We start from the raw sequence: 16,677 nt of genomic DNA, 5'->3' as shown, positions 1-16,677 counted from the left end.
TTCTGCTGCATGCTGTACCAACACAGTCTTGGCCCCAAAGAGCTTACATTCTAAACAGAGTAGGCAGATGAGCAAGACATGAGAGGCACTGAACCAATGAGTCCTCACTTTCATAGCATTAACTACAGGCTATATGAGAAGCAACGGAAACAAATTACAGTTGCAGACTAGTCAGGTGTTCAAGTACTTCCATTTACACAGTGGCCAAACCCTCATTGGCACGGTCTTTGTCCCTACTGAGATCTCCCAGCTGTAGATTTCCCCTGTTCACATAGAGGAAAGAGCAGCTTTTGATGTCTAGAATCTAGGGTGACTCCCTCTTCTGTAGCAGCTGCTACCTGCTCTCCTTCCACCAGTAGCAACTTTCAGAAGTATCTACCAGGACAAAATTAAGATGTGGCTAGCAATGTACTCAGCTTTGAGCTATTTCACTTTTCCCTGGAACTCATAGGCTAGATGCTACTCCCATTCACTGGCAGGCAGCATTGTACATTCCCTGTACACCTACAAATTAAAGATTTCTGAAAAGGCAACCAGCCTGTCATTGTAGATTCTATGATTTGTGTACCACCACTGACAAAGAAAAAATTGGCAATGGGGGAGTGTGTTAAAAGCCACACTGTATAATTCGAATCACTTGAATATAATTTATTGTAAAATTTCCTGGATATGTTCCAGCACACTGCGATCCTTGAATGAAAGGTGACCTTGTTGTAAAGTGCTTCAGAACTAAAAAGATTTCTCTCGTTTTACGGAGGACCACCAGAACATGGGGGTTTGCCTACCTTCTCTCAATGGATAAGGTACCTGCTTTTGGAGTCAGAGGAATGCAGGGCAGTGGGTTCAAGCCCCACCAACCCTGGGGGGGGGGTGGGATAGCCAATGCCACAGCAGCAGAGCCAAGGCAGGCCCCCCCCCCCCCCCCCCGAAACATCTGACATGCATAGCAGTGGCTCCATGCACCACCCCTCATCCACAACAGGCCTTCACTCTCCTACACCCTATACAACATTGAACTCCTGTTTGGAAAACAACTATTTTCCATAACTGTCCCAGGAAATATTACTTGGTATATTCATCTCACCTTGTTGAACACAGGATACAATAAAACTTGAATTGTCCTGGCCTGACACCTATTTAAACCCTGGAACTTATTCAGACTTCTATTCCTTAATTAATTCTAACCAAGGCAATTTGTAAGTATTTGAACATCCCCCTCCCAGCTGTTAAGATCAGATTCTTAACTGGCACATCAGTACAGCTGCACTTCTCTGTCAACTGAGACCAACATTTTCAAAATGGAATAGCAGTTTTGAGCTACCTTCATCACAGCACTTACGAAAATGAAGCAGTTTTGACAGGTATCACATTGGCCTTCCATCATGACCAGTCACATAACATTTTGCATAGTCTGTCAAGTAACACAATATTTCTGTAACAAACATTAGAACTTTCTCTGGTTAGTCACTTTGGATTAAATTCATCTTTGGCCAAGACTCGGAACAAGATCTATGCACTGGTTAAGTCTTCTAATTAGGACTTTAATAGTTTGCAAACCCTTGGGTTGGACTTCTTCAGAGATAAATTCCACCTTCAGCCAATTGTCAATGTCCCTTATTTGTGTGGGTCTTTTGCATAGCAAAGAATAAAATTATTTGGGGGAAAAGAAAGTATAACTTTAGATACAAACTGGTAAGAGATTTGTATAGATAAAAAACCAACCATGTTTAAATCCTGTTCTAAAACTGAGTGGGTGTATCCCTTTCATGAAATTACAGCTGTTCTCTTTCCAGCATGGGCTTCATTAAAGCTCCTGTCCTGCATCCTCTATGCGGACTTTTGGAATAGACCCATTAGTAGAAGCAGCAATTAAGTTTTTCTCTAATCAATTATAAAATGCTTGATTGGCCTCCTACTTTCAGAAACATGAATAATGGACACCTTGCTGTGATTTTTGGTGTGTCAAATACAAATGAAGGGTTAAATCCATATCTGCAAAGAGGTTTAAATTCAGCCTTAACTCTCAGGCTATGTCTAGACTGCAAGCCTCTTTCGAAAGATACTTTCGAAAGTGCCTCTTTCGAAAGAGCGCATCTAGACTGCACGCGGAACTTTCGAAAAAGCAAGCCTCTTTTTCGAAAGAAAGCACCCAGTGAGTCTGGATGCTCCCTTTCTAAAAAGCCTGTTTGCTTTCAAGAACACCTTCTTTCGAAAGAGCACTTTCGAAAGAAGGCGTTCTTCCTCGTGGAATTAGGTTTACCACCGTCGAAAGAAAAGCCGCATTCTTTCAATTTAATTTCGAAAGAACGCGGCTGCAGTCTAGACGCAGGTGAAGTTTTTTCGAAAAAAGGCTACTTTTTTCGAAAAAAACCCTGAGCTTGGACACAGCCTCAATGTGCGTAGACTCAGAGCAAAATTTCATAAGTGAAATCAGTTGTAGTAGGAAAAGTTTCATGTCCATACATTCCAGTCTATAGCTGATTCTTACCCTTATACCAGTTTCTCTCTAGTCACTGGTATGAAAAGCAAGGAAATTGCTTGTGTGACCCTTTTTCCCTAGGAGGTGGAGAGTACCTGTTCACACTGGAGTATAAAAGCTTGGTGAACCAGTTTCCAGCAGTAAGTAGGGCTGGCAGGTGACAGGTACTCCAATACATAAATTGCATTTCTAATAGAATTCCCTTATTAGGCATTTACCTGAATGTTCTGTCTCACTCTACACAGAAGTTCAGCCCTTTGCAGCAAACCACCACCAGATGGAAATAGTGCATGAGCTTTTCCTTGATTTTGTGCACAGAGATGCAATTCACCCTTTCTCTTGATTTTGTGCCTGGAGATGCATTTCATCCACTCAATGTGTATCAGCAGTTAAAAGCAAACAATAATTAAAAAAGGAATAGTGAATAAGACAGAATATCTTTTTGCTTCTATCTAAATCCATGGTACACCACATTTTGATTATTGCGTGCAGATGTGGTTGCCTCAGCTCAAAAAAAAGGTATCTTGGCATTGGAAAAAATTCAGAAAAGGGCAACAAAAATGATTAGGGATTTGGAACAGCTGTCGTGTGAGGAGAGAGTAATAAAATGGGCTTTCAGCTTAGAAAAGAGGAACTGGGGGGGAGGGGAAATACAACAGAGGTCTAGAAAATCATAACAGGTATAGAGAAAGTAGACAAGGAAAAATTATTTATTTGCTTCCATAACCAGAACTATGGGTCACCAAATGAATTTAATAGGTAGCAGATTTAAAAAAAAACAAACAAAAGGACGTAGTTCTTCACACAATGTGCAGTCAACCTGTGGAACTCCTTGCCAGAGGATATTGTGAAGGCCAGGTCTTTGACAAGGTTAAAAAAAAGTCTAGATCAATTCAGGGAGAATAGGTCCATCAATGGCTATTAGCTAGGATGGGCAGGAATGGGCCCCCTAGCCTCTGTTTCTCTGAAGCTGGGACTGAATGACAGGGGAGGGATCACTTTGGTGATTGCCTGGTCTGTTCATTCCCTCTGGAGTACCTGGCATTGGCCAGTGTTAGAAGCCAGGACACTGGGCTAGATGGACCTTTGTTCTGACCCAGTCTGGCCGTTCTTATGTTCTTAGCGAGTGCATGCTAGAACACTGCCAGGTAAAACACTATGCTCATGAACACAGTTATAACTGAAGCATGGATCATCAGCTGCGAAGTGTGAGTTCTAGCACCGACATCCTTCTCTACAGCAATTCTGAAAAGGGGGTGCAATTCCTGAGGCTGACAATGGGGTGAAGATGAGCTAAGTGCTCTGTGAGCTGTCTCAACTCCTATGGATTTTACAGCAATCCATCTCAAATACACAAGGAAAGAGAGTCGGAATATTATCTGTAGCTGCAGTGATCCTGTTTGTCCTTTGGTCCTTTACCATTTGTGAGTGCTTCCATTTATTACTTAGCAATACAGAACTACGCCCTTTCTAAACACTTGGCATCTGTCTGGAAGGTTGGATCCTTCTTTTAGAAGCAGTGTCTGTCCAAGAGCTTTGCTATAGTGGGAACAAAATGAAAAATATAATCCATCAACTTTAATACCTCCTTACAGGAGTCAGTTTGGCAAGTTAAACCATCAATTGTGTTGCTACTCAGCAGTTTAAAGATTCATTTCACACTTGACGGCAGAAAACATTGTTGAGCAGACAAGCCATCACTCCCTTGAATGGACGTGGAGGAAAATATGATAGAATAACAAAACCTTGGCATTTCTCTTGGAACTGCTGCAGTGAGCAGCTGATATTCACATGTTGGGGGGAAGAGGCCTTCTTCCACATGATTTTTCTAGTTGTATTTTTGTGGGACATCTGGATCCAATGCATTTATTTTCAGCAGTGTGCACTGATGTTAGTTAACTACATTTGGCAGAGTATGGAGGACAGGTTATTCCATCACATTTGTGTATCAAAGGACCCCTTTCTGCTCTGCTTGTGTGGCAATCTTCAAGATGAAACATACACTTCTGTAGCATTGTAAATAGCTTCCCACAGATTGTAGAAGAGGTTCCTTGAAATAAGAGAAAGATTGTGAGTTCACTGCTTTTCCTCCCCTCTTACTATTAACTCTTTCTGCTTACATTGTATTTTCAGTGCCAGGTTTTTCTCTTGCATGTAGAATAGTGATAGAAATGTAGCCGTGTTAGTCTGGTGTAGCTAAAGCAAAATACAGGACTATGTAGCACTTTAAAGACTAACAAGATGGTTTATTAGATGATGAGCTTTCGTGGGCCAGACCCACTTCCTCAGATCAAATAGTGGAAGAAAATAGTCACAACCATATATACCAAAGGATACAATTAAAAAAAGTGAACACATATGAAAAGGACAAATCACATTTCAGAACAGAAGGCGGATGGCGGGGGGGGGGGAAGGAAGGTGAATGCCTGTGAGTTAATGATATTAGAGGTGGGGAAGGGTAGATGTCTGTGAGTTAATAGTGTTAGAGGTGATAACTAGGGAAGCTATCTTTGTAATGGGTAAGATAGCTGGAGTCTTTGTTCAGGCCTCGGCGGAGAGTGTCGAATTTTAGCATGAATGCCAGTTCAGAGGATTCCTGCACTTGAAAGAGAATGGATGCCAGGAGCCCAGATAATTTCAGAATCAATTATTCCTGGAAAATCCATTTAAGGGAAAGACTATAGTAGAAACCCTTTCCATTATAGCTATGTTGGCCAGGGGGGTGATTTTGTTTAACAATATTGGTTTGCCAGCAAAAACCCTCATGTGGTTGCATTATAAAAGCAAAAAATGCTATTGGCAGCGTAGCTTATTTTGTTTGCAGAACCAGTATGAGCTCTGCTGGCAAAAGCAGTCTTTTGCAGTATATCTGCATCTACAGTAGGTAAGCTCACTGGTATAGCTAAATTGGCAAAACTTTTGTAGTGTAGATTGTATATTTATATGGCCAATCCCACTGTCATTTATAACATGCAGTGCTGTTTACTATTTGTTTGCGTAACACTGCTGATGTGTTGAGTGCTTACCTGAGATTCATGAGACTATTTACACAGGGCTTTTTATAGGTAATATACTTAACAGAGGTCTAATTAATACTTGCCTCGCCCCATGAGAAAGGCACCACCATTTTACAAAGAAAAATGGAGGCACTGAAGGAGACATTGTCAGAGCGAAAACTGGAACTTGCGCAGTCCCATAATAAAACCACTAGACTAAAACTCTCTCAAAAATGTAATCCCCTCCCTCTTTGAAATTCCACTGGAAGGGGGAGTTTAAATGAAAATTGTTCATGAATGTTACCAAGTAGCCTTGTTCTCTGCTTTCATATAGATCTGATTTCCCCTTTGCATTTGTCCAAAGTAATGCCTTGTAATTCAGTATAACTTTCACAGACACCAAAAAGAAAAACGTAAGTTAATTTCCGCTAAAGCCAATTTCTCATACCTCAAGTCACTTTTACAATAATCACTAATGAAAAACTGTAATTGTGCTTCTGTTTGCAAACAGCGACACCTAGCTGTGAAGTGTTTCTGAAATGTGGACAGTATCTTCAAAGGTAAAATCTGTTCTGGTTTCAACTCTCGCTCCCACAACTACGCATTTTAACGTCTAGCAGACTCCTGGTATCTCTTAGCTATATTCATACAAGGGCTACTTGCTTTGGAAATCCAGGTACTACAGATAATTAACCTTCACACTGCCATGCCTTCATTTGTGGGATCATCTAGATCCGGGCTACTCAACATGCGGCCCATTTGTTTGTGGCCTGCAGTGCAGTTTGGGTTTGGACGGGGCTCAACACGCGGCCCACAGTGGGATCCTTTGAACATAGCCTTCACTGGGAACACACTGTACATCGATGAGTCAATACAATGGTCTTCTGTTAATTAGTGTCTTAGTTAAATTCCTGGACTGTCATTGCTCATTAAAAGTGCTGTCATGTGGGTGGAAATCGGGTAAATATTGCATTTTATTTATATCAGCAGAACTGACTTAAATGGGACCTGTATATTGTGTAGTCTTGCCTTAATCTTTGTATTCATGCCCATCCATGTGAAAGAAGCTATTTGCATATATTTGCATGTATATGCAAGCACACTTATGTTGAGGCCCTTGGCATGTGCAGTGTGTATCATTGTGGCCCCTGGGGCTTCCAAACTTAAGTAGCCCTGATCTAGATTGTTCTATAGTCACTAGATATTTGCTAGCGGATCCAAAAAGGTTAATTCCTGTTACAGGGGCAATCAGTACTTGTCATGCAGTTACTTTGATTATGGATCTATCAATACGTGCAACATCTTCCCTGTATCCTTGGAGCCTGCCAATATAGAGATTCGCTCCTTCCAATGTTTGCTTTTAAAACAGGCATAAGCCATCTTGCTGTAGAATCAAGTTTAAGTGCAAATCACTGACTATGAATTGAGGCATTCCCACCCCTTGGTTTACAATAAATGCATCAAACATCTATTTTTACCTTTAGTTCAGCACAGTTGCAATGTCTGAGTTAACATAATCTGGATCATCATCTGGGCTTTCTAAATATAGAGAGTTGTTATTGGGAATTGAAAGCACTGATAAATAAATGTTGTTCGACATACCTTTATATACCTGCCCACCTTTTTAACCCTTGCTGTGGAGATCAGTTTGTATGTTCCTTAGCAGATATTTTTCTGTCTGTGCCAAGGAATACCTGGGTCCCAGCATCATGACTCCTTGGGGAAAGTCTTCAAGACTGAACATAATAGCAGTTTGCAAGTGTTCCTTCAGCAGATTTTTAGGATAGATCATAACAGATCCACAGAGACATTATAATCCTCTGAATTTATAAACAGGACACACGTACACCCCCAAACAGTTTGCTCTAGGGTGTCCCCAAATCAGATATGAGAAGGTTCCTATGTTCACTTAACAGTGCATCTCACAACCAAAGCTGTCCCAGCACGCCTCATATCCAGTTGAACCTCTTGTTTTAGAAAGATAACCTAAGCGAGGCTTTTATGTTGACATAATTAGTGCTGGCTCGTCAGGGAGCTTCAGAGTCCAGGAACGTAACATACCAAGAAGGTTGCTTGTTCAGTTCCTGGGCTCAGAAAGCATGGAAGAGTTTGCAGCATGGAGAGTTAAGAACCGAGAAGGTCTGAAAGAAGAGGAGATGGTCTCTTGTAATGGCCTGCCAGGGGACCAAATTTTAGACCTTCCCATTTGTGTGTGCCCCTTGGAATATCAGAAAGGCCAGAGCCATAAAGATTCCAAGCTAGTACTCAAAATCATTGCTAATATATGCAACAACGTACAACTCGTTTTTTAAAAGTTCCTATCATGACTGTACAGGAAAAGTACAAGGAAAATCTCTTGGGGGCAGGGCCCATATCCATCTGTTATCACAACAGCTTGCAAAATGGGACCCCAGTCCTAACTGAGGCCTTCAGCTGCTACCATAAAAACATTCAGTAATGATTTGTTTCAGAACATACCTGACACATGTGATTGTTGCCATGTCTTAAACGCTGCACTATTTTCATAGTCCTCGGTGTCATCTGTGAGCAAGAAAAGTGTGCACAGAGGAATGAAAGCAAGTGGAGTAAGAATGGGTAACAGTTCTGTGAAATCTCTTACTTCCACCCTCCAAAAATGCAGTAAGGTTGAATCTCACACCTTATTTGTGGATTTGTTCATTTTAATGTGGAACAACCCCCATCCGCTGTCTGGTGTTCCCCATCTCATCTACCTCCTCGTTCAGTGCCTGGTTTCTCTTTTTTTTCCCCAGACATGGTTAGACCTGACTGTTGATGCCCATTAAAATGGTATGCCCAATGTTATCATTCAGCGCAGTGCTGAAGGTGACCCGATTCAGAGATGTTACTAACCTACCATCTAATAGAAAATGCCAAAGTTATTGGGAAAAAATATTCCAGGGGTAAAATTTCTCAGATGTTCATAAGCAGAATTCCTTCTCTTCTTCACTGAAACTGATGCTGCAATGAACTCTGTGCAGAGCCCCATGGAGTTTAACTGGATTCCATGAAAGCACAGGGAACAACCTCTATGGAGCCCATTGCGGGATAAAGGTCTATGTGATATGAGTAAATGAGTCCTCTTTACTTTAGGTGAAGCAACCAGGGACCTGCACCTGTTCCATGACTGGGGTGCCTCTGCCTATGGCAACACACTCAGTAACCACCCCAAAAAAACTGACACTTACCAGACTCAAGGCTATTGGATGCCCCGATCACCATGTTTTCATAGGAATAGGAATCATCTGGAAGAGATAAAAAGGAATGAATGAATGGGCTGGATGATGGTGAGAGATCTCCCTCCACCTGTGGCTGTGTACAACACTTCAATTTTAGCACCATCCACCTGAGGGGAAGCTATGTTGACCACAGAGATGCAAACATACTTCTTAAAGAAACAGAAAGGCCATTCTAAAAGACAGTGCTAGAACTGGCGGTCCCTTTTAACATGTAAATCTGGCTCAGATTCTGCACTGAAATCAACTGGAGTTTTTGCTGTCGGCTTCAAGGAGAGCAGGACTGGGCATTCATGACAGTGTTTGGAGAGAGATTGGGGGTGTCTGCTGGATGACAGAGAGGTTAGGAATTGATGCCCTCCTGGAACATCAAATAGATCTTCCTGTATAATTAGAAGCAAGAAATTAAACATATCAAACTGAATATGAGGTGTGTTGGGACAGCTTTGGTTGTGAGATGCACTGTTAAGTGAACATAGGAACCCTTCTCTTATCACATTTGGGGACACCCTCAAGCAAACAATTTGGTGTGTGTGTGTGTGTGTGTGTGTGTGTGTGTGTGTGTGTGTGTGTGTGTGTCCCCTCTTTGTAAATTCAGTGGATTATTTCAATGGAAACGAAACTCTTGGGGTTATTAACCCTGCATAATAGGGTAGCAATAGGAACAACCAACCAATATTGTTTCAGTGCAGTTCTGGTAAACAACCATGGTTTAGTTAAGAGCCTACATTAGGGAAAGAAGCAGATATTGATAATAAAGGTTTCAGCTGTGATGGTTTTCTTGGGACAAGGACACAGATTCACAGTAGTAGTATATACCTTGATAGCTTTCGTCACCATGCAATTTTGACAGCTATCGAGGTATATGCTACTCACAGTGAATTGGCTGGAGAGAGACTATCACAAACAAATCATTATAGAATAAATTTCCATGATGACCAGCCTGGACAGGATTTGAATTGACAATCTATATATTAAAGTCTATTACAAATCTCTGAAGTGCTGCCTACTATGAACCTGGTCTTAAAAAAAGAAAGCCATTGAGAAGTGTCAGTGTTTACTGTCAGTTAGGAGAACACAAGAACGGTGATACCAGGCGAGACCAGAGGTCCAGCTAAGCCCAGTATCCTGTCTTCTGATAGTGGCCAATGCCTGGTGCCCCAGAGGGAACAAACAGATGTCCCTGAGGCCATCACAGGAAGAGATGGGTGCCCCTTGTCACCCATTTCCAGCCTCTGACAAACAGAGGTTAGGGATACCATTCCTACCCATCCTAGCTAATAGCCATTGATGGACCTATCCTCCACGAGTTTATCTAGTTCTTTTTGAACCTTGCTAAAGTTCTGGTCTTCACAACATCCTCCGGTAAGGAGTACCACAGGTTGACTATGCACTCCCAGTTTTATTAATCTCATCTCATAGGGCAGGCAGTCATTCCAAACACCTAATCATTTTTGTTGCCCTTCTCTGAATTTCTTTCAATGCCAAGATATCTTTTTTGAGATGATGCAACCACATCTGCTCTCAAGAGTTCACCCAGTCTGTGGCTTCCAGATCAAAGGGGCACTGATGATTGGTTTTAAAAGATATGTTTCTTATGCCCAACCCCGCTAATCACTCTGGAAACTGAGAATCATCCTGGGATCTTTCCAACTCACACATCATGACTAGTTATGAAGGTGCTACAGACCAAATTAACCCCTTGAGAAACACCCCTCTCTTCCGGTGATGGCCTCAGGGACATCTGGATACAGTAATTCCTCATTTAACACTACAGATATGTTTCAGAAAATTATCATGTTAAGTGAAAACGTGTTATGTGGGGTCAATTTTCCCATTGAAAATAATGGAAAAGATGGGGGTTGTGTTTCAATCGGTTGTGTCTGTTGGGACCTGGACATAAGGTCGGGGGAGAAAGGGGACTGGGTTACAGCAGGGAGGGGAGGTGTTTGGCTCTGGGGAAAGGAAGGGGAGGAGAAGGAAGGGGGATTGGGTTGGGAGTATGCCCCTGTGACGGGTCTGCTGGGACCCGCACCGCGTCCGGCAAGGAGGGGTCGCCGGGGAACGGTGTGGCAAGTGGCGAACCCTCCGCCGCTTTGCAGGGAAGTGGGGGAAGCAGCCGCCGATGGGCCAGCTGGGGAAACTCAGCCGCCAGCCTGCAAGTGGGGGTGGAGGAGAGGGGGAGTCAGCGGGGAACGGCACGGCGAGCGGCGAACCTTCTGCTGCTTTGCAGGAAGGCGGGGGAAGCCCTGCGCAGCCACCGGCAACGGGCCTGCTGGGGAAATCGTGTTATTCAGGAGACGGTCATGTAATTCAAAACGTTCCCTTAAAAAAAATCGTGCTATCACGAAAACGTGTTAAGCGGGCATGTGTTAAATGAGGAATTATTGTAGTCCCATTGCCTTACTTAATCAATTATCCAACTAAATTGCTGTGCTCACATGAATGTATTCTGAACAGTGCTTAAAATAAAGCAAGCCACCACTTTTCTGGAGTGCTAAAAGCCCTGAACACCCAGACCCTACAGGAATACAGAGTCAGCCATCAGCTAAGATTGCTTTTGAATTAATAGGTACAACCTACAGGCTTGATTTCAACTTCAACATGGAACTCCAGGGACTACTCTGGATTTACACCATGTAAGATCACCAGCTGGCCCTAGTATATATGTACTGGAACGAGTAAGCGCTGTATGCGGTTTGTTAACTGTGTGCTTTGAAGAATCTGTTCCACTTGATGAGCAACTTCCCATTGCCTCAGCTCACATTCACTGTCTATTTTCAGACTAGCACCACGGCTCAGGCTAATGGCGGAGAGGAAGGTTCAAATGCAGGCTTTAATAATATGTATAATTAGAACCCCTGTACAAAGCAGGCATGCTACACATGGACAGTTAAACCACACGAGAAACTGTCTGCAGTTTACTACCCGAAACATACATCCACAGAGGCAGAAAATGTAACTGAAGCTTGAACAGTTGATGTGGTCACCACATCTAAGTTAGGAAGATTCTGCAGATACTCATGCAAATAGAGATGCCAGTCACTTTCCATCTTGCTTTAATCCTTCCCCATGGCACAAAAGGGAAGTGGCTAGGCTAATTAAGTCAGTTGATATGTTGCCAGCATCAGAGCACCACCGAGGTTCTCTGCTCAAGGAACACCCAGAGCTATAGTATGTAAGAATGTAGCAGATCAGAAGTGAAATGCATTAGTAGTTCTTAGGCACCTCTAGTAGCTAAAATTAAATATGATGCTAGTTGTTACAGTGCCTGAAATTCATACAACAGCTCTAAGTAGCATGAAAACCTCAACATACAGGATTTTCATATTTATTTTTTCCCTCAAAATAGTATTACATTGTTGCCAAAAAAGGAAACACCTAGGAATGCTTTTCTTTTTTTCCTCCACAAAAGTAAGACCATGTTTGGAAAACAAGTGTAAAGTTTTGAACTTTGGATAAAAAAGTGGACTATCCAAAAATGGTGTCTGAATTAGATAACATTTCAGATCCACTTTGAACACTTTGGGCTATACAAATGGCCATTTCACAGAACTTCCTCACATACGCGTCTTGGGACGAATTCATACATTTTCCCATTAGATTTTGTGACTCTTCTCTCACCCGTAATTTTCACACAGTTCTCAAGCACTAGTTTTGTGAATTAGAAAAACAAAAGAATTAAAGGTATTCCTTGGATTGCAGGTTTTTGAGGCAAACTCTGCCATTGTGTATGACCTTGCACAATGGAGTCACAATCTCTGGTAACTCTTACAGTAACTAGTACAATACAGAAATGTAGCCGTGTTAGTCTGGGGTAGCTGAAGCAAAATGCAGAACAATTTTAGTACAATACAGGCAGTCCCCGGGTTACGTACAAAATAGGGACTGTAGGTTTGTTCTTAAGTTGAATTTGTACGTAAGTCGGAACTGGTACATATTGTAGGGGAAACTCTAGCCAAACATTTCTCCAGAGCTCAGTTTTATTCTCCCACACCTCACTTCCCTCAGCCCTTTATTTTCAAGCTGAGGTGTCTGCTGAGAAAAGCCGCTCCACGTCTCCCTGGTCTGCTGGGGGGAAGCAGCTAGTGCGGGGTTGCCTCACCCGATTTGTAAATAGGGATCCGATGTAAGTCGGATCCATGTAACCCAGGGACTGCCTGTATAACTAAAAGGACAATTGTTATAACAAAAGTTCGAGTATTTTAATGGTCTTTACACCACATCCTTCTTCTAGTGACAGGCTAAAATTAGTTAGCCCTTTTTTGGATTCTAAAGGATGTGTATTCAATACCTCTTTCTGTTTAAAGTATATTACAGGACTCAGTTTTGCAGAGGCAATTTGGGGACAGAGTTACTGGACCCTACTGATTAGGATTATTAGATGTTGTTTGTTTGTGTGATATTATCACTTAGAGGTCAGAGCTTCGCTGTTCATAGGACTGCACAACAGCAGCCTCTGCCCTGAAGCAAAATACAGAACTACGCAGCACATTAAAGACTAACAAGATGGTTTATTAGGTGATGAGCTTTCATGGGCCAGACCCACTTCCTCAGATCAAATAGTGGAAGAAAATAGTCACAACCATATATACCAAAGGATACAATTTAAAAAAATGAACACATATGAAAAGGACAAATCAAATATCATACATAGTCCTGTATTTTGTTTTAGCTACACCAGACTAACACGACTACATTTCTATCACTCTCTGCCCTGAAGAGCTTTAAATCCTGCAAGGAGACTGGCTGCGCCTGCTGCAGAGAGCCCCATTAAGTCAATGTCTCCTTAAACCAGCAGTTCTCAACCTGCTGCATGTTGGCCACTGACAGCCCTATCAGTGCTCAGCTGCAGCTCCTGTGACATCCTCAGGGCCATACACATTGTATGTACATCAGGGGTCTCAAACTCCCAGCCCATGGGCCATCCCTGGCTGGAGCAGTTGTCCAATCCAGCCCTGGTGTCCCAGTGGGATCATAGAATCCTAGGGCTGGACGAGACGTCAAGAGACCATCCAGTCCAATTCCCTGCTCAAAGCGGGACCCACCCCAACTAAACCATCCCAGCCAGGGCTTTGTCAAGCCAGGAATTAAAAACCTCCAGGGATGGAGATTCCCTAGGGAACCCATCCCAGTGCTTCTCCGCCCTCCTAGGGAAATAGTTTTTCCTAATATCCAACCTAGACCTCTCCCACTGCAACTTGTCTGTTCCTGTGCTCCAAGCCCCGCCCCTTCCTGCCGTTGCCCTCCTCTCCCCCTCATGGTACCCCATCCCAGTAGGGTTGCCAGGTGTCCGGTACTGACCCGGACTGTCCGGTATTTTCGCTCCTGTCTGGTAAAAGACTCAGAAAATACCGGACACCTAAAATGTCTGGTATTTTCTGGGGGGGTTTTCCCTGCCAGGAGGCAAAAATACCAGACACCTGGCAACCCTCATGCTCAGCAACCGGGCCCAGCCCTCAGCCCCATCACCAGGCTTCCCCCTCCTCCCCGCTTACCTGGTTCCACACGGGAATGTCTTGTGACTGGAACAGAAAAACAAAATGGTCGCTGGTAAAAAAGCCTCTTCTTAAAGGGGCCATGCTGATTTTTTATTTTTTAATTTTTATTTATTTTTTGCTTAACTGCTGTCGGATTTTTTTTCTCAATAACTTTGGCCTCCCCTTTTTTTCCCCTCAACAGAATTTTTTCCCGGTGTTTATTTTGGGGGGGGGGGGGTCAATATTTTTGGTTAAACCATCTGGCAACCTAATCCCCCCGAGGATGTGGCTTTGGGGATTACTGCGGTGGGGGGCGGGAGGGGCTTGGCACAGGATGGCTGCAGCAGTCAGGTCCCCCTGTACTCCCCATGGGGAAGCTAGCACACTCAGCGGGTGCACTTGCTCTACTGTGCTCCACTTCCTCATGACACATCCCACCTCAGGCAGCGTGGGTTGGGCTAAAATGCTGCTGCCACCCCATGCCAACCCCCTGGGGCAATTCCCAAAGCTGCATCCTTGGGCCTTGGAGTTCCAAGGGGGGGGCGGTGGTAGGAAGAGGTGGGATTTGGGGAACAGGAACAGCCAGCCTTCTTCCCCCTCCCGCCCAGCTGGGACCCCCGGGTTGGATTGCGCAGCTGCTCAGGCTAGGTATGTCCCACCGGCTAGGAGTTTGAGCCCCTGCTATACAGTGTGTGGATGCGGCCCACATCGCACGGAGAGCTGCCCAGAGAGCCTACACTGGGAAGGAGGCTGAGAGCCCTGCTCTAATCAAAGCTCCTAGGATCTGTGTTCTTAACAGGTGAGGTCTGAGGCACAGTCCTGCATCCCTCACTCACGAGAGCAGGCCCACTTCCTGCCGGGGGGTGACTGCTTCTGAGGGGGAGAGCTCTGTGATCAGCCCCGGGCTGCAGGCGTTTGCTCCGGGGAGTAGCTTCACACCTTCAGCAAGTCAACTAGGGTTACTCACCATGCATACGGGTAGAGCACATGCATGAGCGTCTAGGGCATCTGGGCCCACCCTGGGGGAAACACCTTCCTGTGCTTAGATTCAGGTTTTAGGAGAACACAGAATCATGCATGTTTGAGAAACAATTCTGGGACAGCCAGCTGCCACAGGGAATTCCAGGGTTAACCATGCCTTGGTAAGATGCTTATGAAGCTGCAGAGCAGATTTGAACCTGGGACCTCTGGAGCTTAGTGTAGTGGCTCTTACTCAGGCTGTAGATCTCTCTTGTTCTTATCTCTCGCTGTAAGTGGTCTAAGTGCTACTATATGGGATAGTGACCTACACTAGGGCTCGGTCTATACTGCACGCATTTTGCACAAAAAATATGCAAATGAGGCAAAGCGTAGCATATCGCTGCACCTCATTTGCATCATTAATGAGGCTCCTTTTTTGCACAAGAGGCCTTTGCGCAAGAGCCATTCTTCCTGAAAAAAATGCAGAAGAACAGCTCTTGCGCAGAAATGGAGCCTCATTAATGATGCAAATGAGGTGCGGTGATAGTCCACACTCCACCTCATTTGCATATTTTTTGTGCCAAATGGGCACAGTGTAGACATAGCCTAGGCGTGTGGGTTACGCTTAGTACAGGTCATCCATGCCCACATCACTTTCCTGATTTACTTTAGCTTGGGGCTGCTCTTGTTTGCACCACCTATTCGTAGGCCACTAAGACACTCGGTTCTGCTACTGTTAGGCGGGGGTAGACAGCATCACCTTCCAACGTTCAGGACTTGAGCTCTGGGCCACACATGGCTCCAGGCAATGCTCTGCACGTGGCTCATTAAACCAGGGCTTCATGAAAATCAAGCCGCCGACTTGCACGGAAGTGTAGCCTCTGGCCATAGCCCTGCAGCATGCCTCAGCTTTTCAGCAGTGTCCCGCTCTGTACCCCACCCACGTCTTTTGTATCCCCTGCCTGCCACAATCACTTTTAACCCTTTGCTGCCCCGGAGCCACATGTCTGCTCTTCCCTAACTGAAATGGTGCCAAACCATACAGGGTTTCCAGGTATCTGGTTTTCACCAGGACAGTCTGTATTTGTGGCCCCTATCCGTTAAAAAAACCAGAAAATACTGGTCATGCAAAACGTCCAGTATTTTCTGTTTTTCTCGGACAGAAGGCCGGTGGGGATATTCTTTCCCTGCCGTGTCTGGCGGGGGGAGCGGGGAGATTTAAAGGTGCAGTGACCTTTTTTCTTTTTTTGCTCAAGCAATTCCTCCCCTCCATCCCCCCCTGCTATGTCCGGGATTTTTTGTGAAAGTATCTGGCAAAACCATGCGGTAACAAAGGGGAGAGGTAAGAACTGCTTTCACTTCATCCCAAACCCTGGCAATACTTCACTTGTTTTGTCTTCCCTAAGCTGCTTGAAGAAACAGCCATTCATGGATCTGTCTTGCAAACGTACCATTTGGAGGTCTCAAGAATTTCCCACAGTTGTAGTAATCTGTAGCTATGGGGCTGC

At 44.1% G+C, this 16,677-nt stretch overlaps 1 protein-coding gene across 6 annotated transcripts in view; it reads right to left on the bottom strand.

Annotated features, from left to right (window-relative positions):
• Positions 1–2,058: 2,058 nt before the first annotated feature.
• LAT2 (linker for activation of T cells family member 2) overlaps positions 2,059–16,677 on the bottom strand; it is a 43,150-nt gene continuing 28,531 nt past the window's right edge. The window contains exons 9-14 of one of the 6 annotated variants that reach the window (XM_025177984.3): positions 16,621–16,676; positions 14,228–14,254; positions 8,682–8,738; positions 7,954–8,016; positions 6,954–7,014; positions 2,059–4,529 (exon numbers count right to left, since the gene is read on the bottom strand). In XM_025177984.3, the coding sequence (XP_025033769.3) occupies positions 6,956–7,014; positions 7,954–8,016; positions 8,682–8,738; positions 14,228–14,254; positions 16,621–16,676 (262 nt within the window). In that variant the 3' untranslated portion in view covers positions 2,059–4,529; positions 6,954–6,955. Of the gene's footprint in view, positions 4,530–6,953; positions 7,015–7,953; positions 8,017–8,681; positions 8,739–14,221; positions 14,255–16,620; position 16,677 lie in introns of those variants that run through there. The other 5 variants (XM_089772227.1, XM_075904309.2, XM_089772225.1 and 2 more) reach the window with 5 other exon arrangements.

The sequence above is a fragment of the Pelodiscus sinensis genome, chromosome 21 (genome assembly GCF_052426305.1).
Source record: "Pelodiscus sinensis isolate ZL-2025 chromosome 21, ASM5242630v1, whole genome shotgun sequence".
NCBI classification, from domain to species: domain Eukaryota; kingdom Metazoa; phylum Chordata; order Testudines; family Trionychidae; genus Pelodiscus; species Pelodiscus sinensis.
Note: the sequence above shows the minus strand (reverse complement) of the source record. Positions and strands in the feature narration are given on the sequence as shown.